This window comes from Hippoglossus hippoglossus, chromosome 21, assembly GCF_009819705.1.
Source record: "Hippoglossus hippoglossus isolate fHipHip1 chromosome 21, fHipHip1.pri, whole genome shotgun sequence".
NCBI classification, from domain to species: domain Eukaryota; kingdom Metazoa; phylum Chordata; class Actinopteri; order Pleuronectiformes; family Pleuronectidae; genus Hippoglossus; species Hippoglossus hippoglossus.
Window position 1 is genome coordinate 22498062 of NC_047171.1, and position 21330 is coordinate 22519391.

The 21330-nt window shown below is 38.5% G+C and overlaps 1 protein-coding gene across 5 annotated transcripts in view; it reads left to right on the plus strand.

Moving 5' to 3' along the window:
• Window positions 1–1356: 1356 nt before the first annotated feature.
• The window catches only part of LOC117755130 (5'-AMP-activated protein kinase subunit gamma-1-like), a 32527-nt gene continuing 12553 nt past the window's right edge, over window positions 1357–21330 (plus strand). Inside the window, exons 1-20 of one of the 5 annotated variants that reach the window (XM_034574670.1) lie at window positions 11601–11832; window positions 14297–14379; window positions 15078–15189; window positions 15498–15552; window positions 15984–16115; window positions 16210–16272; window positions 16467–16545; window positions 16633–16789; window positions 17003–17189; window positions 17547–17648; window positions 17733–17823; window positions 17973–18090; window positions 18177–18405; window positions 18509–18614; window positions 19498–19732; window positions 20038–20158; window positions 20324–20424; window positions 20640–20742; window positions 20933–21052; window positions 21149–21301. In XM_034574670.1, coding sequence (XP_034430561.1) covers window positions 11816–11832; window positions 14297–14379; window positions 15078–15189; window positions 15498–15552; window positions 15984–16115; window positions 16210–16272; window positions 16467–16545; window positions 16633–16789; window positions 17003–17189; window positions 17547–17648; window positions 17733–17823; window positions 17973–18090; window positions 18177–18405; window positions 18509–18614; window positions 19498–19732; window positions 20038–20158; window positions 20324–20424; window positions 20640–20742; window positions 20933–21052; window positions 21149–21301 — 2364 coding nt within the window. In that variant the 5' untranslated portion in view covers window positions 11601–11815. Of the gene's footprint in view, window positions 1654–3236; window positions 3298–3501; window positions 3642–3752; window positions 3835–5006; window positions 5066–5218; window positions 5265–5357; window positions 5413–5857; window positions 5985–6102; window positions 6269–6534; window positions 6573–7195; window positions 7343–7516; window positions 7611–7909; window positions 8141–9411; window positions 9943–11600; window positions 11833–12829; window positions 13180–14296; window positions 14380–15077; window positions 15190–15497; window positions 15553–15983; window positions 16116–16209; window positions 16273–16466; window positions 16546–16632; window positions 16790–17002; window positions 17190–17546; window positions 17649–17732; window positions 17824–17972; window positions 18091–18176; window positions 18406–18508; window positions 18615–19497; window positions 19733–20037; window positions 20159–20323; window positions 20425–20639; window positions 20743–20932; window positions 21053–21148; window positions 21302–21330 lie in introns of those variants that run through there. The other 4 variants (XM_034574669.1, XR_004612540.1, XM_034574671.1 and 1 more) reach the window with 4 other exon arrangements.

The window sequence follows — 21330 nt, forward strand, 5'->3', positions numbered from 1 at the left end:
GCTGCACAGGAGGAGCTGTCATGTCGTAGATCTAGATGTATATATTTATTCATTCACAGTCTATTATTTGCCACAACACTGGTGGATTATTTGTCATTGTTGTTACAGTTTATGTTACAAACAAACAAATTATTGGAAAGTAAAATTTGTTCAATATTACACCTTTGACAGAGCAAGTCACAAAGATTATAAAACAAACACAAAGTATTTGCACACATTAAAAAAAGGTCTTCGGGTATTAAGAGAAATTTTGTCCTGTTTGTGTCATTGGGATAATATGTCTGTTATGTATATTTACTGCCTTAGTTGTTTACCAGCTGTTATACAGTGACCTGAGGTGCAAATTATTCTATTTACTTTTCACGATTTTCTACCAAAATCAACTAACCTGATCATTGTTTTCAGTTTTAGTTATTGGACTTATTTATGATTTTATAAGTAGTTTGTCACATCCTAGCCCATCATGCATAAATTACATGACCACTGTGTCCCATTCTTGTGAAAACGATATCTCAAGAAAAACCTCAAGGGAATTTTTTTATATTTGGCACAAATGTTTACTTGGACTAAAGAATGAACTGGTAAGAGGAAATTAGTCGTCAAAGGTCAAAGGTCAGTGTGAGCTCACCGAACATGTCAAGATTTCTTGTGCTAACTAGAATGTAACTCAATAAAGTTCACACCTCCACCAAGGCCCAACAGTTCCCTCACAAAACCACATTTAATTTCACTAGATCTAGATTTCTATTTGGACCCGCACCAATTCCAAACCATCAGATTTGTTTTTGAATCTGAGAAATCAAATACACATCTGTCCAAAGATCAGTCTACAGACAAACAACTGGAAATGATGAAGTAATGACAAATCATCCAAAAGGGCAAAGGTCAACTTTTATGTTACATCATAATTCTCTGCAAGAAAACCCTCTTTGGACATTATTTGACACCAGAACTCAGGAAGTGAAGAGGAGACCCTGTTTCCTGCAACTTGACTAGTTGGAGGTAAATCCAGTCTTATTTTAATCATCAGTGTCGTGTCTGGGCTTCGTTCATCTTTCTCAGCCACTTTAATAATGATCCGGCTCTGTTTAGTTCACTGTTCTTCATCTTTTTCTCCTGCTCTCTGTGTTTTCTAAATGTTGCTGCCTCCTGATGTTCTCACCGTGGATAATAAAGATTCCTGTCACCACACTAACATTTACATGTAGGGTCTGTGTGTGTTCCTCCTCCCTTCTTGCTCTCTCTCTACATGTTCCCCCTCCCTCTCTCCCTCTCTCTCTCTCTCTCTCTCTGTGTGTGAGTGCCACAGGCCTCTCACCCCTTTGGTCCAGATTTAGACGTCAGTCTTTCCCAGACATCCAGACCCAGCTGTCCGAAGCTGCCTGCTGCTGCTCCCACTCCCTTGTCTCCTCGTTTTGTGTCCGATTCTTCCTTCTTCCGTTCCTCCCCTCCTCTGTCCTTCTTCACCATGTGTGGACTCTTTCATCACCTCTTTATCTGACATGGTGGCAGATCTCCACAGATGTTTCAGGGCGACCGTGTGTCGGAGTCTCGCAGTCTTTTGTTTTCATGCCCTTGTTTTTACCTGTCGGTCTGGTTCCGCAGAGGCAGACGGCCTGTTCCTCTTCCCCAGCCATGGAGCCTCTTCCTGAGGTAAAGCTCTCAGCTGACTCCCCCTACTCTTTGTTTGTTCTGTGTGTGTGTGTTTGTGTGTGTGCTGGTGTGTGTTTGACTTTGTAACTGAGAAGCTGCAAAGAGAAAAACACGAGTCTGTTTTTACATTGCTATTCTTAACACTTGTTTTTATTACCTGAAGCAAACCCTTGTGCATCATCTGTTATTATTTACCTTTTTTGAAGTGAAGCACATTCACAGCCTGGGTTTTTGTTTACGTGGATAAATTCCAGATAAAGTCTGGACTGTGAGAACAACCTAATCCCAACAGCACTGGGCCCAGAACGTTAACTGATGCTGAGATGGTGAAAGGTCAGGCTAGAATAATACAAAATAACGCATCCTAAATACTGTAATTTGATAAAATAGGTTTTATCACTGATAAATATTATCAATATAATGGAATATTATCGAAACATTTTCTGTTGGTGTGAGATACTAGAAACAAGTAAAACAAAAGAGAAACACCTTGACTGAAATTAAGGTAAACAGATAAGCTGCATGATGCTTCATTAAGATCTTCATGTTGCATTCATGAAAATGAGGTCATGAATAAAATATTATAAATACAATATCATATATTCACCAACTTGACTTTATAAGTATTTTATATACATAATCTCTGTGTAAAAGCAATGTGAAGTCAAATTAGAAGTTACATTTCTTATTATTGGCAGTGAAATCCACCCAATGTTGCATAGAAGAAACTGAGAAACAATAGAAGCTGCAGCTCCAGATGAAGATAAGTGTCAGAGCAGTTCTCCTGCTGCTTCTTCTACTGAAGCTGTTAGAAAATGAAAAGAAAACACTTATTATTATAACGCATCACGTAGCATAATGAGAATATTGACACTGAGTGAACACCTTCAAATATGTATGTTAAAATGCAAACAACTAAACTATCCTTTTTATGATATGGCAGAAAGTGACATTAGCTCAAAGATCATTGAATGACTATGTTTGAAATAAAAACAAATGTTAAAATACTGTTAATGGTGCCTTTGACTAATTAACACATAAAATACTGCATCATAAATAATCTATCATTCCCCATAAAAATAGGAGATGATTTCTTCTTCAGTGTTTGAACCTGACTTCATTGACGTATTGTCTTTTATCAGCTTTGGGCCAACGTTATGTTATAGCTTGCATGACCTCAGCAAGATTTAAATTAACGTTGTGATCCACATAGATGTGCTCACCTCATTTACCCGGGGCTCTGTGAGGTTGTGAAGCCAGCTGAGGTCAAGTTAACGTACAGAACGTACAGTGTGAACATCTTAATCACCACTTTAAACCTTCCAGCAGCAGGTTCAGACGATGTGAGGCCAACAGACACTTCACACAGTTACTTCTAAAGACCTTTCACTGCAGTCTGTTCCAAATGCATTGGATAAGGGTGTTCCTTCTGTCTGTCCTGCATGATGAAGAAGAACTGAAATGATCTCGCGATCAAATTCTAAATGAAAAGCATTGCGGGAGCCATGGAGGATTGTTCTTGCTGTAAGTTTGTTAAATCGTAATATTAAATCGGTAAACTTCAGATTTATTCCCTCATCCAGGTTCCGTTATTTCAGATGTACGAGGATGAGGAGGAAGATGTTTCCGCACTGAAGAGCAGAGGTAAAGAAGATCAGTTTGTGTGAATCTAATCTTCTGTTCGTCTACAACCTCACATACAAACGAATTCCAACCTAACTGAGTTAATGTGAAAACCACGTGATACAAATATCAAATACAAACCCCCAACATTTATCCAGATTGTAAAAAAAAATATAAACTTATTTTTGGTTTTAACAGTTCATGTGTGTAATTGTTTATCTATAGGTGGCTGTACGTATACTGGGGCGCCCCCTGCAGACACAGACCCTGACACATTCATATACATGAACTTCATGAAGAGTCACTGCTGCTACGACGCCATCCCTACCAGCTCCAAACTGGTTATCTTTGACACAACGCTACAGGTATGATAATATGATCATAATCATAATATAATCATAATCATAATCATAATCATAATTCCTCATTTTTGGCAATTTTGCATTGTAAGATTTGAAGATCCTCTTTTTCCTCAGGTGAAGAAGGCTTTCTTTGCTCTGGTGGCTAATGGTGTGAGGGCAGCGCCTCTGTGGGACGACAAGCTTAAGTGTTTTGTGGGTGAGCCCCAATTCATCTGTCCACGTCTCTGCCTTTGTTGCATAAACACACATCAGCAGCAGCGTTGCCAGATGGGAAATATTGAAGTTTCGTACCAGACATCGACATCGCCTACAAATCTAGCTACACGGAAAAAACATGCAGAAGTAAAGAAACTGAGTTCACCTCAGTGGGAAAGTTCAAGCTGCACCTTTGATTCAAAGACATGACCTGATTTAAGATGTGTTAAAAACAAATGCATGGTCCATACTCAGGTTCATCATCACACCAAGCGTGTTAACCAAGCATTATTTTAGTATACTGATTATTTTAACTCCTAATATTGTCCATCACATACAGAAGGACATGTTTCCCTCAGTAAAATACAAACAATCATTACTAATTTTATAATGATCACATCCAATCTGAAAAAGAATGAGTTTGAATTATAAACAGCTGGAGACTGACGCTGGGATCTCTTCTACTGAAGCTCAGGTCTGAAGGTTCAGGTTTCTTCACTGTAGTTTCATATGATGCCAGTTTGTGTGCTAACACTCGGAGGAAAGCAGGTCAGCGACATGACATATGTGTTGCATTACAAACTCAGTCACCTCGCTGGCTCCGAAGAGCTGATCATCATGACACCAGGTCTGTGGGTGTCAGTTTTCTGCTCGTAATCAAAATAGCTGCGGCCTTTAACGTGCAAACCAAGTTCATGTTCATGCATGGTTGATTTTCAACCTAAAGTCGTATTAATGTTTCAAACCACTTACTGAGGTCACTCACTGCTGCAGCGCTGCACACAAACTACAAAAAAATACAGCGATGAAACGTTCTGTTACAGTAAGATTTTCCACTGAATATTAGAAATAGATTCCCTTTCAACATGATTTAAAAAACTTCTCAAACTTATTTTAAAAATCTTTCTTTTAAATAATTTCATTTCTTTTCTTTTCTTATCATGTAACATAATTTGTTCATTTTTTAGATTTGTTTTGACATTGTTTTAATATGTTCTGTTTTAAGGCTTGAGCTGCTTTTTATGTTTATTTGATTATTGTTATTACTGAGATTAAACATTAAAATAGATGGAGAGATGGTGATATAATCACAAGTGGGCGGCAGAAAAAAGTCTGGTGATAAATCCATGTTTTATTTTTGCATCGTGTGTGTGCGTGTGCGTGTGCGTGCAGGGATGCTGACCATCACCGACTTCATCAACATTCTTCATCGATACTACAAGTCTCCTCTGGTGAGCTGTTGTGTCTGTTGTTTTGTTGACATGACGTACATCACAGTGAAGTCACATGTCAGGTTAACCAGTATAATCTTAATGAAAATAAAATTCACACATCACACCTGAGGAGCGTCACTGTTGGATCTGAGAAGTTTGTTGTGTCTGCAGGTTCAGATCTATGAGCTGGAGGAACACAAGATAGAGACATGGAGAGGTCTGTAAAACAACCATCTCCTCATATAGCACCAAAAGTCTTATTATATAATCATCTGTATTTATTTGAACTTGTGTCTTCTTCTCTTTGCAGAGACCTATCTGCAGTACTCCATTAACAGACTGATCAGCATTACTCCTGAATCAAGGTGAATAGAGCCCCTTGCAATGATGTAGTGTTCTTCCTTTATTATTTTATTCTGTTATAATATTTCTCCTTATCATTATTTTATCTAGTTTTGCTACAAATTCTGGGATTAAGATACAAATCCACTCAGGTTTAACTTTTGTATTTATTATTGTGCAATGCTCATTGTCTGTCTGTGCAATTCTGTTGACATTGTATATAGTATTGTTATTCTTTTAATATATATATTTCCTCCTGTTAATATTTACTTATTCCTGTATTCCTTTTTTTCTCATGTTTTCTATTTTAATTAAATATTTTCTTATTGTACTGGATCATATTGTATCACATCGTATTGTATCATATCGTTTCGTGTATTGTATGCAAGAGAAGCAGTTTTTGATGTTCTGTTTTTTAAATCTTTTTTTCTTCTAAAATCCTAATCTCAAGTTTTGTCGTCTGCTCAGTCTGTTCGATGCCATCTACTCTTTGTTGAAGAATAGGATCCACCGCCTGCCGGTCATCGACCCGGCATCAGGAAACGTCCTTCACATCCTCACTCACAAACGCATCCTCAAGTTCCTCCACATCTTTGTGAGTTAGGACTTGATTGTGCAACTCAACACTTTGTGAATATTTATTTACTCCAGGCTAGAAAAGGATCTTTTTGATTTAACTCAAACCATCATACATGTTTTTAACCCTCGCGCAGGGATCCATGATTCCCAAACCCAGGTTTCTTCAGAAGCAGATCAGTGAAGTGGCAATTGGAACTTTCAAAGAAATTGCAACGGTGCAGGAATCGGCCTCCGTGTACGATGCCCTGACGATTTTCGTAGAGAGACGAGTGTCGGCTCTGCCTGTTGTCAATGAGCAAGGTAGACCCAACGTCACGCTCATATTTAACAGTTTATTTCACACTTAACTATTAGAATCACAGTTTAGTAAATTGAGTTTCAGTTATTTCTTTACATGAAGATTACAACACAGTGTCTAAAGGTCAAACTAACTTCACTTTCAAGGTGGTGAAATTTGTGACTACCAGAATATTTTCTTTTAAAGGCTGAATATCTTGTAGTTTACATGACATAAATTGACATCTGTCTATATTTATATTTAATTTGTATCTGTGGTTTCTCTCTAGGTAAAGTGGTGGCGCTGTACTCCAGGTTTGACGTCATTGTAAGTCACTTAAAAATTTTACTATAACATCAATGCACAAATAAATCCTGTGATTTACATGTCAAGCTTTATTAAATAGTTTTATACTTGTTTTTTTTAATGTTGTTTTGGCCTAAATACTTCAAAGGGTTTATTCTTCACACTTAGGCAAGAAACAGTCAACCAAAGGTATTATTGATAATAAAATAATAATAAACAGAAACTTGTACTGATGAGCTACAATCCAGACACTTTAAGAACATATTGATAGAAATAGAAATTAAGTATCAGTTAGTTAGTTAGTTAGATTGTTAGTTCGTCCGCTCGTTAGTTAGTTAGTTAGTTAGTTAGTTAGTTAGTTAGTTTGTTCGTTCGTTCGTTTGTTAGATTGTTAGATCGTTAGCTTGTTTGTTAGTTAGTTAATTTGTTCTAGTTGCTGACATAGCTAGCAAGTCATAAATAGAGCATCTGTAGACTGGTCCAACTTAGAGACTAAATTAAAGATGGCTGTCAACACTTAATGATGGATTTTGGTTAAATGTAACCTTTTAGGTTGGGTTTTGTTACTAAAATCAAAATGTTCAGCTGAAACCAACTGCTGCTGGTGAAATAACTGTAGTTTTCTGTTTATTTCTATCATTTAGAATCTCGCAGCCCAGAAAAACTACAACAACCTGAACATGACGATGCGGGAGGCTGTCGCCTCCAGAGCTTGCTGCATGGAGGGAGTCCTCAAGTGTTACCCTTATGAAACACTGGAGACCATCATCGACCGCATTGCAAAGGCCGAGGTAATACACACACATACACAACTGCCTTAATTAAATGTAAGCTTGGACACTGTAACTCTCCTAAATGAAATCATGTTTGACTTGTTAGCTTGGTCCACATCTACTAACATGGAGGAGGCAGGGTTTATGATTAGACTACAGCCTCTCGTGAATCCTGTGTTTTTTTGTTTACAGGTGCATCGTTTAGTGTTGGTCGACAGTGACGATGTGGTGAGAGGGATTGTTTCTTTATCGGACCTCCTACAATCTCTGGTCCTCACTCCTGCAGGTATTGATGCTCTGTACTCCTAACTCCAACCCCTCCATCCATCCGTTGCTCTGTCTCTCAGTCCCTCTGTTCACCCAGCTCTCTGCCCGACCTACGCTCCTGCCTCCTACTGTGAACGCAATGGTCTCCCACCTGCCAAACTCTTCTTCATCCAGTTTTTCATTCTCCTGAAGACTGAGGGTCTTTCTTCTCTACCAGTGAAGGTTTCTGGTGTCAAAGCTCCAGCCTCTGCCTGTTTCCTCCTGATCCTTTGAGCTTTTTATATTCCTTATCCAAGAACCTCGTCCTGCTCCTCCAAGATCAACCTCCTTTGACATCTTCAAACCCTCTGAACAACTAGCCTATTACTATTATCAAACAAAGCACCTCCCCCAAGACCTCATTTGGAATGGTGTACTCTTGCCTACGCCCTTGCTCCTCCTTTAAAAGTCTCTTCTGAAGCATCAGACGGAATAATTCATGTTCCCCAAGCCTGCTTTGATATGTTCTACACAATCAACAAAGATCTTCTCTAAAACCCTTCAGATCTGGATGGTTCCTTAAAACTTTGTGCTTATAGTGCCCCATCTACCACACAAACCTCAAAAATCTACCATACCAAAATCCTATTCTCCTACCGAACATCCGACCTTGATCTGAAGTTCCCACCAATCAGCCTTTCACCTCATCCTCTCCGTTCTCAGACGTCTCCGACACTTTCCCCCAAACTTCAATCCGTCCGGCAGCATCTTCATACTGCAGCGCCTTTTCAGAAACCAACAAGCCACCAGCACCTTTTATCCAACACAACTCAGGTAGGAAACCCAACAATCTGCTGGTTGCCTGTCTGAGTTTGCATCTTTATTTTTCCTCTAAGCCTCAAGGTCTGCTGCTGTGAAGGGGAACTGGTACCTATGCAACCTTTATCAATATAACATGTAATGATATAAACTAAGACCTACAACAGGCTCCACTGACCCCAATAAGACAACAAATGTCTTATGATACAGTTTGCTGGTTCCATTAAATCGTGTGGTTCTCATTCCAGTGTGGTACCATTCCCAACTGTCTCTGGTTCGAGAGTGTGTTGACATCTAGGGACAATTATTCACTACCTGAGCATCACATTAATGAAATGAGTGCAGACTAAATGTCTTGACTCATCACTAATGTGAGGGTGAAGGAAAATACGTTTTGAAAACATGAAAACCACTTCATCGCTCGGAGACGGAACAGAATTAATCTGCACGTGTGGCTACAGAGGGCGCTGTTGCTCAGTAAGAATTACATGGTGTTGCTTTAAATAATACTAAACCAGGCTGTGATAGTTTATTACCTAATTATAAAACCTTGCTGACATGTTGGGCTGAAGACCTCACCAACCAATCCTGCATCATCTTTCATAACGTCTGTCAGCGTTTAATGACGCTGCGTCTACATCATATCAGAAATACTCTTAATGCAACAAGCATTGATCACAGAGCTGATCACAAAGTGGGATTTGCAATTTCAACATTTTCTGCTTGGTTCAATAACTTTCCTAGTTGGTCAAATAGTCAATAATCACAGAAAACCTTATATACAACAAAGACAAGCTGTCAATAACAGATTTTTTTGTCCAACGGTGTAAATGCTTTAAACCAGTGTTTCCTGATATGATGTGAACATGGCTTTGAGCTTCAGCTTTGATATAAGTGTTAGATTGTGCACTTCAATGCTTTTGGGCTGTCTACAAATAAACACTGAACACATTCTTGATATTTTGTTGTGAATGTGTATAAAATGTAAATCATCGTTAATTTCCTCATTTCATCTTTTACAGATATTTACAGTCTGAGAGTTCGTCCCTTTGACCCTGAAGAAAACCAGGTAGAGACGATGTGTGTAAAACCAGAGAACAAGGAGGCGCAGGAGGATGGTGACAGAGAAGTCACTGGTTTCAGTCCGAGTCTAGAGGAAGAACATTGGAAGGAAAAGTGAAAGCAGAAACACTTACACTCTCCTCAATGAGCTCAGTAATGTGCCCTTTAATGCAACACTTTATTCCCTGGTGGAAAAGAAATGGAGCTGGGTTTGTCTGCAAAACTAAACAAACTTAGAAACTGAACTGGACTAAAAAGTCTAATTTAAAGTCATTTTGGAAGCTGCGTTACTTGGAGATTGATTTGCTGATATGATAAAAAAAAGAATGATCGTAATGATTTTTTTTCTTAACTTTGTGGTCTTAGAGTAGTAGTCTAATAGTTGGAAACTTCATATATAAAAACTTGGAATCATGGAATTTCTGATGAGATTTTTGTAAATGCACTTATGCTCCGATCACTGTGAAAACAATAAATGTTTTGCTTTGTCTTCAGTCATTTTATGAGTGCGCAAAATATATGTAACTGCAAAAACACAAAATGTTGCTTTGCTTTAAGGCGATTTAGTTTTGATACGGTAAAGACAAACTTTAGAAGTGATGCAGTAATGTCAGTCAGATGAAGGATAAATACATAATACTACTACTACTTATTATTAATTATAACTAATATTAATATAATATATAATTAAAAATAATAAAACAATAATTTATAGCATTTTTTTTTTCATATGGAAAAAAGAGTAGAAATTAACATCTGACACCTATGAAGATTTTGGAAGATGGCAGCATATATATCAAACAATACTGAGCCCATACATTGATTAATGGATACTAATGTTATACATAAAGTAGGGCAAGAGAGAACAAGGTTAAATACAGTTCAATGTCAGTAGTACAAATGTTTAACTATAACTTTTAACTGTAATGACTTTTTTGCTGTAGTCCCTATTATTAGTTTTAAAAATGTAAATACAATTTAAGTTCTTTCACGGACCAGTCTAATTTGTGGGATGATTTCAGGATTCTAGTTGTGAATGTGACGACAGAATTAATGAGTGTAGTTTTAACAATACAGCAAAGGTCAGGGGTCATTGTCTTTTGAAAACAGCTTGATGACTGAGGATTTAAATATCATCGTATTGATTGAATTAGCATTTAATTTGGTCAGCGATGACGTCATACATATTGTAATTTGAATCTGCATCTACATGAAGTCCTCTTTGTCGGCTGATTGGACGGTCGTCTCTGTCCGACATGAGCTGCGGCTGCTCTGTTTACCAGGGGAGGGTTTGTTAACTCTGCCAGTTTCACACATCCTGGTCGAGTCTACACACACACACACACACACACACACACACATACAGTTTTATATATTCAGTAAACGACTCTGTTTCTGCTTGTATCTTAACACTCCTCATTAGTGATATATGTCAAACAGACAGATGTTAGGTCAAATCAAATTTAATTATGTATCATTAAATCATAACAGAAATAATCTCTGGGTAATTTTCATGTAGAGCAGATCTGAGCTGTAGTTTATTCTAAACTTTCAGAGACTGTTCGATTTCTAAATAAAATATAAATGTAACTTATTGACAGAATTAGTTTCAGGAGTTGGTAGCATGTTATCAAAGCTAATTTAACTAAGCTTCAGACATTATAGGGTTGCCAGTTAAATCAATTCTAGTGCAATAAGGGTTAGTGCAATACGCTTTCTATCCCTTTATTGTTTTCTACAACATTTCTTGTGCAAATTAAATATGTGGACCAAGATAAATAGAATGAATGAATTGATTCAAGCAGTGACTATCTACATTATTTCACAAGAGCAAGTAATGAGAAATATAACAAATCTACCACTAATATTACAATCTCTACTTTGTTTAGATTATTACTACTGATTCTGCTGTTACTGCAAAAACTTTTTCTCTTGCTCCAACTGATGCTGGCTTTCAATTTGATGACCTCGATTGAATTTGCTATTATGATCTTTATTTTTCGATTTCAAATATTTATTCTGTCAAATGTTTTATTGTTTTTTGTGTTTTTTATTTATTCTTAGTTTTTTACCCAGTAAATATATGTTTATATTCTTTTATTTTAAGACTGTTCTGCTTTGGTTGTTTTTAACAAAAACAATAGAGCAGTAAAAGAGGATAAATGAAATAAAGTTAAACTGTTGAACTGTTCAGCAGGTAATGAAATAAAAGTCCGTGACGACCTGATTGTCCATCAACCACATGTTTCCATCCCTTGAACAAACAGTTGAGGTGCAGGTTAGGTTGTTTAACTCTGAACGTCTGACTCTGCCAACACATGCAGACAGTTACACACAGAGTGACACTGACGTCTGACAGCAGCTATGGATCCTAAACCCAGGTAAGAGACCGGCTTTGAGTCAACAGGCTCGTTCTTTTTTTACTGCAGTTGCATTATTTTCTTTATCTTCTAACCTAAACTGAAGTGCAGGGTGCGCTCTGTACTTTTACTCAATTAAAAGTAAAAGTACCACATAAAGTTTTCTACTCAAGTAAAAGTAAGTACTTGCTTTTAAATATACTTTATACTAAAAAGTAAAATGACTTGCCGAGTGTAGCCTATATTCCCTTATGCAAGAGTTTACAACTGTGATACTGTATATTCTGTTTAAAGCAACACTATTTAACTCTTACTGAGCAACAGCACCCTCTGCAGCCACATGTAGGGATTTGTGTTTTGTTATGTTTGGTCGATGAATTAAATAAAAAAACAAAGTCTATCAATTTGTTGAGTGGAGCTCTGACTGCGTCGTCCCACTCACTGAACTCAAACACAAATGGAAGGGTGGATATTACCCATGATCCCCGGCTTCCTTAACCTGTAACAAATCCACACAACTCTGTTCAGAATTCTTCATATTTTAAATGTTCCTGCAGAATATTGGAGATAAACCCTGGTTTTTATATTTTTTCATCCCTATTTACAGTCTATGGCTTTAATTTGGAGATCATGATAAAACTTTGACTATTAATTAGTTCTGCCTTCTGTGTATCACCAATGATCCTTCAGTTTGTTCTGTTTTAATCTACCACACATGACAAACATCAATCATATCTTCCTTCCATAAAGCTTTGTGTACTTTGTGGATGTTTTTCATGACTGAGACGTTAGAAACCAATGGTGGGAATATCTCTTTGAGACATGTGACTTAATCTTTTGAAGTGGAGCGCGGAGGGCAGCTCCCTTCACCTAAGCCACAAACTAAACACTCAACACTTAAGAAACTCAGCCACAGAAAGTTAAACATGGATAAACAATGTTTTCTTTACAACCAGGAGGAAGGAGCTGAGCAGGATAGTCATGTTTAATCCACGAGTGCAGAGTTGTTTTTATAGTAAGTGTCGGTCGAGTTCAAAGTAGGTAGGTGAGGATGAGCTGGTTAAAAATGTGTTTACTGAAGAATCTAAGGATAATCTAGAGAAGACAAAGCTCTAATGAGAAAGAGAACTGATCATTTGACACAGGGACAAGAAGCTGTCCTGATAACAGTCGACGATAGCGTGATGTATTTTTATTCAGGTATGGTCTGAAGATGAGAAGGTAAATCATTCTCTGTAACCAGATGTGATTCATTAAGGTGGAAAGTTAGATTTCCACCAACTTCCCGGAGGCCTTTTAGAAGAGAAAGAAAACTTCTCTGGACTTCAGCAGAATGGATCCTTTTGAGAGTCCTGAATCCCTGCAGCAGTGAGCAGCTTCACTTTAAATCGTCTCTTTCAACATTTACATCTCCCCCACTGTTAAATCAGAAGGAGAATGATTAACACCACTCTCAGAAAAATGTCTGTATTAATAATGAAAATATATATTTTTTAAATTGTATCTAAGCTGAAAATTGGGAAGACAATCTTCATTTCCACATCTTATAGATACAGAAAGGTCATATTCTCGATTGATGACCCTTCTTACATTACAATAATGTTTTTATGGTTTATTCAAAGTTTTTCGAATAGCAAATATTCAAATTTAAGACTTTGATTATGACCCTGAGTTTTTTCTTTGGAGGGGAAGCATCAAGTGATTTTTTTATCCAATGCTTTTTCTTCTATAAAATGCTGAATGCACTTTTGAGGAAACTAAACCCTGCACTAAACTCTGCAGCTGAAAATTAGTCAGTTACAGAAATGTTGAGTTCATAAATAAATAAAAATGAAAATACTACACAATCAGTTTTACTGGAGAAACACGTTTTATATATAAAAGAAACAAAATAACTGAATCAGCTAAAAAAACAAAACAGACTAAGTCAACATACCGTAAATCAGTGATTTACGGTGTGAGTTTCCACTGATGCACAAAAGGACATTAATGCTGCTGTATTATTCAAAAATAATAATATTGATTTTAAAAAACATAGTTACTCTATGAATCCAATAAATTTGTTGAATATTTGATGTATAAAAAAGATAAAATACAATATATAAACTATAAGAAAATATACAACTACAAATCATATGCTACACTATAAATTGAAGGGGTCAGGGCTTTTTTGTGATTGAGAAATTTTGATTCTATATCCACAAATATATATGATACAATTATATACATATATAAGCCTACATATACAGTATGTAGAAATACATCAGAGACCACTTTCCTTTTCACCTCATGATGTAATTCTGCTCATCGCAGATGAGATGTGTTCAGTCTCGTCCTCAGTTACTAATCACATTTGGTTGAGTTCAGGTGAAGTCCGATTTTTGAGCAGTTGCACATATATGTGTTTTTTTGTCACTTCTAGTGGAGAAGGTGGAAAATAACTGAAAGTGTTTTCTCCTTCTAACTGAAAGTCTTTGTCCTGCAGAAAAGCCAAGATGATGTTCGGCCTGAAAGTGAAGAAGAAGAAAGTCAACAAAGACCTGGTCCTGGCAAACAAGGGAGCTGTGGGTAAGGCCTGGAAAACAAACATACACAAACATACACACACACACACACACACACACACACACACACACACACACTCACAGTAATTACCTGTGTCCATACACACACACACACTCACAGTAATTACCTGTGTCCTCTCACTGTGGCTGAGACAAACCCTTGTCAAACAGTCACATGTTGAAAAATGGACTGAGAGTTTATACAGCCACAGTCATTATGAGTCATTTAGGTTTTCAGAGATGTAATCATGTGTTTAACCAGTGAGCTGATAAGGGCTCTGTGGGAAGTGGGAGCAGGATTTATGTGTAGTTCCAGTATTTTCAGAACCACTCACAACACAACCACAGAACTTTTTAAAATAGAACTTCCCGTTTCAGACACGAATGTATCTGTTGCAAGTGATTAGTGTCAAAACTCTGGTTTCACAGAACGCAACTTCAGAAAGTTTAGTCGAATAAGTCTTTCAGATAATGTCTATTGCGTTATCATTATTATTATTATCATTATTATTGTTGTTGTTGTTGTTGTTATACCAACTGTTTTACTGAGCTGAGTGTAGTAGTATTGCATGAATGTGTGTGAATGGGTGAAGTAATTTTAGTGGTCGATAAAACTAAAAAAAACTGTTTGTGTGTGTGTGTGTGTGTGTGTGTGTGTGTGTGTGTGTGTGTGTGTGTGTGTGTGTGTGTGTGTGTGTGCAGACAGTGAGGTACAGTTGCATTCTGAAGGGACTCCTCTGCTGGAAGAAGAAAACACTGACGACCAACCAGGAAGGTCTGAAGTCAGATCCAGAATCCTACCGAACAAGAAGAGGTGTGAAATATGTTTCTACATAACATTTATATACATTTACATATATTTTAAAAATATATAATCTGAACCCCTACGTGTTTATGACAACAAATACACAGTTTGATATCACCACACTACCAATAAACATTTAAGTAAAGTATCACTTTATTTTAATCAAGCATTGACACATCAAAATGAAAATAGAATAAACCTGTTATCTGGAACTGCAAATAACTGTTATATATATATATATAATAACCTTAATATGCACATATCTCTCTATTACCTCTATTATTTTGACCCTGACCTGTTCAGTGAAACTCCCACAGGTCCAAACTGAAAACGAACATCCAGGACATTGAAAGGAAACCACAGAGCTTCCAGGTAAATATCGCTCTGTAGAGCTCATACCTCCGCCAAGGGTCAACAGCTTCCTTAAATACAATCAAGCTGCCCCAAATTAAACAGGCTTGTATAAATCAGTATCTTAAATATGTCTTTCATCAATATCCATGAATTATTACCTGGGAAATCAATGAAAATGTCAATAAACGAACAAGCTCACAATGTAATAGAAAGTGAAAGAAACATCCTGGTTTCGTGGTTATCCCTTCAGTAGGTTTTGCGTAATCTTGTTCACAATCAAATATCAAAATAAAGCACATATTTATGATGTACCAAGCTTATGAGAGACATAAGTTTGGAATCGCTGTATGAAACAAACTGTATTTCAGTAAAGTATGATATTTTTAAGCCTAATTGGAACTAAATCTTGGCAAAAAAATATATTAGCTAATATTTATTTTCTGTCTTAGATCGCCATCAACATCACAGAGGCCAGACAGCTAGTGGGGGAGAACATCGACCCCAGTGTGGTGATTGAGATTGGTGATGAGAAGAAACAGACGTCTGTCAAAGAAGGAACCAACGCTCCCTTTTACAATGAGGTTTGAATAGATTAACTTAAATTGAAAACACTTATAACCTGTGCATGTATTTGTAAGTTTTCTAACTGTCCTTCCCTTCTCGTCTTTCCATCAGTATTTCGTGTTTGACTTCTTTGCCCACAAAGACGTCCTCTTCGACAAAGTGATCAAGCTAACGGTGAGCAAAAAGAGGTGGTTGTTCAAAGAATGGCTGCTCTCCAAAATCTTTGAATAAAATGATTCATCTTTGACTTCATACATAGTGTGTGTGTGTTGCTTCCCTGGTCAATTGTGCGTTTGCCTGAACATTTGATCATTAGGTTTTTAAGAGCCCTGTTTGTTTCTTGGCTTTGATCTCTTTTTCCCCTCCAGGTGATGCACTCTAAGCTGCTGAGGAACATCTTTGTCGGCTCCTTCAAGCTGGATGTGTGGACAGTCTACAAACAGCCAGGTAACAACACAGGGTTGACCATGTTGTGATTCATTCAGGCTGATGCAATGATTTGCTTACAGGCCTTTGTCTGTCTCGCTCCCTCAGGTCACCAGTTTGTCAATAAGTGGGCCATGTTGACCAATGCTGGTGACATCAGCACTGGGGTCAAAGGTTATGTCAAGTGTGACATCAGCGTCTCAGCAAAGGGAGACGCTATGCAACCCGGTCCCAAAGCAAGTGATGCTGACGAGCAGATAGACAAGTATAATACACAGCTTTTCAGAGTATCCTTACTTTATCTGAAAATATGGGGAAATATATAATAAAAAAATTATATGCTGCAAGATCATATTTACAAAACCCATTATGATTTTTAAATTATGTCAAAGATCACAAACCCTGGTTATGAAAAAGTTCATTGATTAGTTTCGGTCTTGGATATTAATAAAGTTGCTGCGATGTTCCTCCTCCACAGGAACCTGCTGATACCAGAGGGTTGTCCTTCTGAACGACCGTGGGCGCGATTCTGCATGAAGGTGTATCGAGCTGAAGGTCTTCCCCGGAACAACTCCAGCATCATGGCCAATGTCACCAAGGCCTTCATCGGAGACAACACAGCACTCGTAGACCCATATGTAGTGGTCAGCTTCTTCAAACAAGTGGTGGGTGGAATAACAATCAATGATTTTTGTGTACTTTCATTTGAATTGTATGTTTAAAGGGTTTTTGTAGCAGACAAGAGGCTCAGAGAAGTACATGATTTTAAAAACAAGTGTGTAATTACTGACTCAAGGAACAGGTACAAAAGAGGGCAAACACAAGAAAGCTCAAAATCAAAGAACCAAACCGAGTAATTAGATTAATTCCAGACAGAAATCTAAATTACATATGGTTTATGCTTCTATCATTGAAATTAGAGGAAGGTACATAAACTTGTCCTTAAACTTCAAGAACAACACTTATCACGATCGCATCAAAGGAATCCACTCACCTTCATTTCTCCTTACCTCACCTCTCAGGGTCGCACATCCACTCAGAAGTCCACGGCCGACCCGGTGTGGAACGAACAGATCGTCTTTACAGAGATGTTTCCTCCTCTGTGTCAGAGAATGAAGATCCAGGTTGGAACGTTGTTATGTGCTTCTGCAAAACAGCCTTACACACAGTATAAATGTCATAAAGTTCTGGCTCCTTTCACCTCATAGGTCTGGGATGCGGGAAGCATGAGTGACGTTGCCATAGGAACCCATTACTTTGACCTGAGACGCATCTCCAATGAACAGGATGGTGACAGAGGTAAGGAGGGATGAAAGGAGCGAAGGTAAAAAAGGGATGAAGGAAAGGAGGTGAGAAGAGAATTACATGACGAGGTAACACAGGAAATGATTGTTGTTTGTTCTCTATATTTTCTCTCCATCTTATTCCGTCTTCCTCTCTTTCTCCAGGGTTTTTACCGACTTTTGGTCCTTCTTGGATCAACCTGTACGGATCTGCCCGAAACTCTTCCCTGGGCGACGACACAGTGGAGCTGAACGAGGGCATCGGAGAGGGCGTGTCATACAGGTTAACTTGAAAAGATGCTGATTATTCAAAAGATATTATAATGAAAAAACATCCTCAAAAATATCTGTCCATGTCGCTGGCTGCAGGGGGCGGGTCTACGTGGAGCTGGCAGTGGAGATCATGTCAGGAGGGACGGGTTCGGACTCAGGACGAATGAGCAAACCTGTGAAGGACACGAAAGCGGGAAAGGCCGGAGGGAAGGACGGTAAGACTGGTGCAGGAGGAGCAGCAAGCGGAGCAGCAGGAGGAGCTGCTGATGACGACAAAGGAAAAACTGTGGCCGCAGAGGTCCTGCCGGTGGAATCTCCTCCTGCAGTGAGAAAGAAATATGTTTCTTTTATCCGTGGCAAATAGCTTCACCCATGAGTCCTATCTACAAGACTGTAGCTTCATAAATAAATGATGTTTCTCTCTCCAGCTGAGTGCCAACAACACCAGCTTCCTGCTGTTTGGTACCGTGTTTGAAGCCACCATGATCGACAGAAAGATTGGAGACAAACCAATCAGCTTCGAGTTCTCCGTGGGTGAGTCGTCAAACCCACTGTCACTTTTTGGTCCTCTTATTGAGTGAAGCCCCTTTTCCACAGGTCAAAAACCCACTAACATCTGGCTTTGTTCTGCAATGTGAATAGATAAAATCATTAACTCCCGGGTGAAATGACTCTGCAGTAGAAACAGTTTTTTATCAGCAGTGATGGAAACACCTGGGTGAACGCGTTAATTTCTTGGTCCTCATCTTCTTTATTTTGGCAGTCGTGACGACAACGCTTTTCCGTGGCAATGTTATGATGCACATTGAAACTTACGGGAGTTTTGTTTTTAACATCTTGGGAACAACGTGCAACAGCGAATTCTGTGTATCATGCGAGATGCAACACTGGCACTCTACGGGGAAAACAGACACTCCTCTACTGGCAGTGGGAGAAGAGTCAATTGCCTTTTTTAGATGGTTTTCTTGCTTTCAAAAAAACCTTTAAAGCTTTAAAAAATCTTGGTTGCCCCCTTGTGGATGGCGGCAGTACAGGACATAAACCCTAACTCTTTAATGCTAATGAATGGGGAAAAATGGACTAAACCTAAAATGTCAAAGTACACGTTAAAAAACCTTTAGTTTCTGTCATGTTAGGTAGTTCTTATAACACTGATATAAATTTGAGTGATTCTGATAAACTCAGTTTGAATTCATTATTAGATGTTATTAGACAGCGCCTCAACTCCCCGATCACTACTGCGCAGACTCTGGCTCTAAATGACGCTACGAGCACATGATGATGCGCAAGTATCCATGATTTTTTGGCTTAATTTTCGTACAGTGGGGGAAGTGGAGATGCCTTTAGGAGAAACTCATAAAATCTATCAATAAAGAGCTAATAATGTTTGTGTTAATGCAAATACTTCCTCCCTCAGGTAACTATGGTAATACCTTGGAGTCTACGGGCCAGCCCATCCCAAGTCCTTCTGTTCCTCGGAGGAGGAGAGTGCTGGACGTCCCAGACACCAGTGACCCCTCAGGCTCATCCCATCTCAGCCCCTCGCCCACCTCTGCATCTTCCCCCCTCCTGCCCAGAGAACCTCAGGAGACCGCCCTGACCTCCAAGTCCATCACACCTCCTGAAAAACCTCTCATCATCGAAGGAAACAGGTCAGTCACCTCTGCATTTGATAAGAGGGATAGTAGATGACTGCTGCCAAGGATGTAAATTATTAAATTAAAATTGTAGCTACACTGATGCTTTAATATTTAGTTAATGTCAGTAGGAGAAGGAAACGGGGAGTTCCCACCTTTTTCTCAGCTTGTAGCTGGATGATCAGTGACTTCCCGTGAAGAGGAGTGTTTTAAAGGATACAGTATCATACAGTATTTCTATACAGTGCTTTTATAAGTGTCCCTGTGTATGTATAACTGTATGTTATGTTTCTTTATATTGTATACATATTTACATTTAGGTACTTTATGTATCTGCCCCTGGAGAAGCAGAAGCCCTGTGTTAATGTGCTGAGTCACTGGGAGAACAGACCCTACCGACTCTACAACTCCAACATGCTGGAGAACATAGCTGTTCTGTTTGTATGTGTACACACACACACACACACACACACACACACACACACACACACACACACACACACACACACACACACACACACACACACACATATTTTCACTATTTCAGTTTTGCCAGAATGTAAAGTACTGAGAAAATATTTTATTATTTATTATTACTTATTTTAGGAGGAGGGTGTGTCCGGTGTTGAGGAGTTAAACAAAAAGTCGGATCCTGGAGCAAAGGATGAGCTGAAAAATGTTCTTCAAGAATTCTGCATGGATGCCAGGTATATGTCAGACCACATGATGATGTAGTTTCTTTAAGTCAGGAAAGCCTGTTATTGCTGTGTGCATGTCTCATTTCTTTATTGTGAGAAAGCTCTGTTCATTTTATTTAAAGAATCCAAACTTGGCAACATATCATCTCATCAAGCAACTAAATAAAAGCTGGTCCACGGCCTATATGTTTAATAACATACATGTGCTGTGTTTTTTCCGGCAGGAGTTTCATATCGGCAGCAGAGGCCAAGCTGAAGACAGAAGTAAAATCCACTTACCTGACACAGCTGGACAAGAAACGTCTCACCATGTGTAAAGAAGAGTTGGTGGGAAATCACACACACACACACACACACACACACACACACACACAAACTTTTTATATAAACCATTTAATCAATTCTGCTCAGTCTCCACAAACAGACACAGGATCATTAGGTCATTAAAGGAGTTCTTTGAGCGGGTTTAATGTTTACAAAAACTTTGATGACCACTATACTATTATGTGTGTTGCAGGAGAGTATAATAGGAGAGGCTCAGTCCTTAGGAGGGAGGAAGAGAAAAGCTGGTGGAATGAAAGAGATGCTGCACGATGTAACAAAACTCACACTCAGACTTCGCTTTCTCGTGGAAGAGGTAACGACTCAGCCTATGTGTGTGTGTGTGTGTGTGTTTTATTTTTTCTTTATCTAACTTTTATCAAACACTCACGTATGCCCTCACACTCTGCAGCCCCAGCACACTGTGCCAGATGTGTTTGTGTGGCTGCTAAGCAACAACAAGCGTGTTGCGTACGCTCGGGTCCGAGCAAGAGACCTGCTGTTCTCTAGCAGCCAGGAGGCCCGAGGAAAACAATGCGGCAAGATCATTACACTGTTTCTGAAGGTGAACACACACACACGACATAACATGAA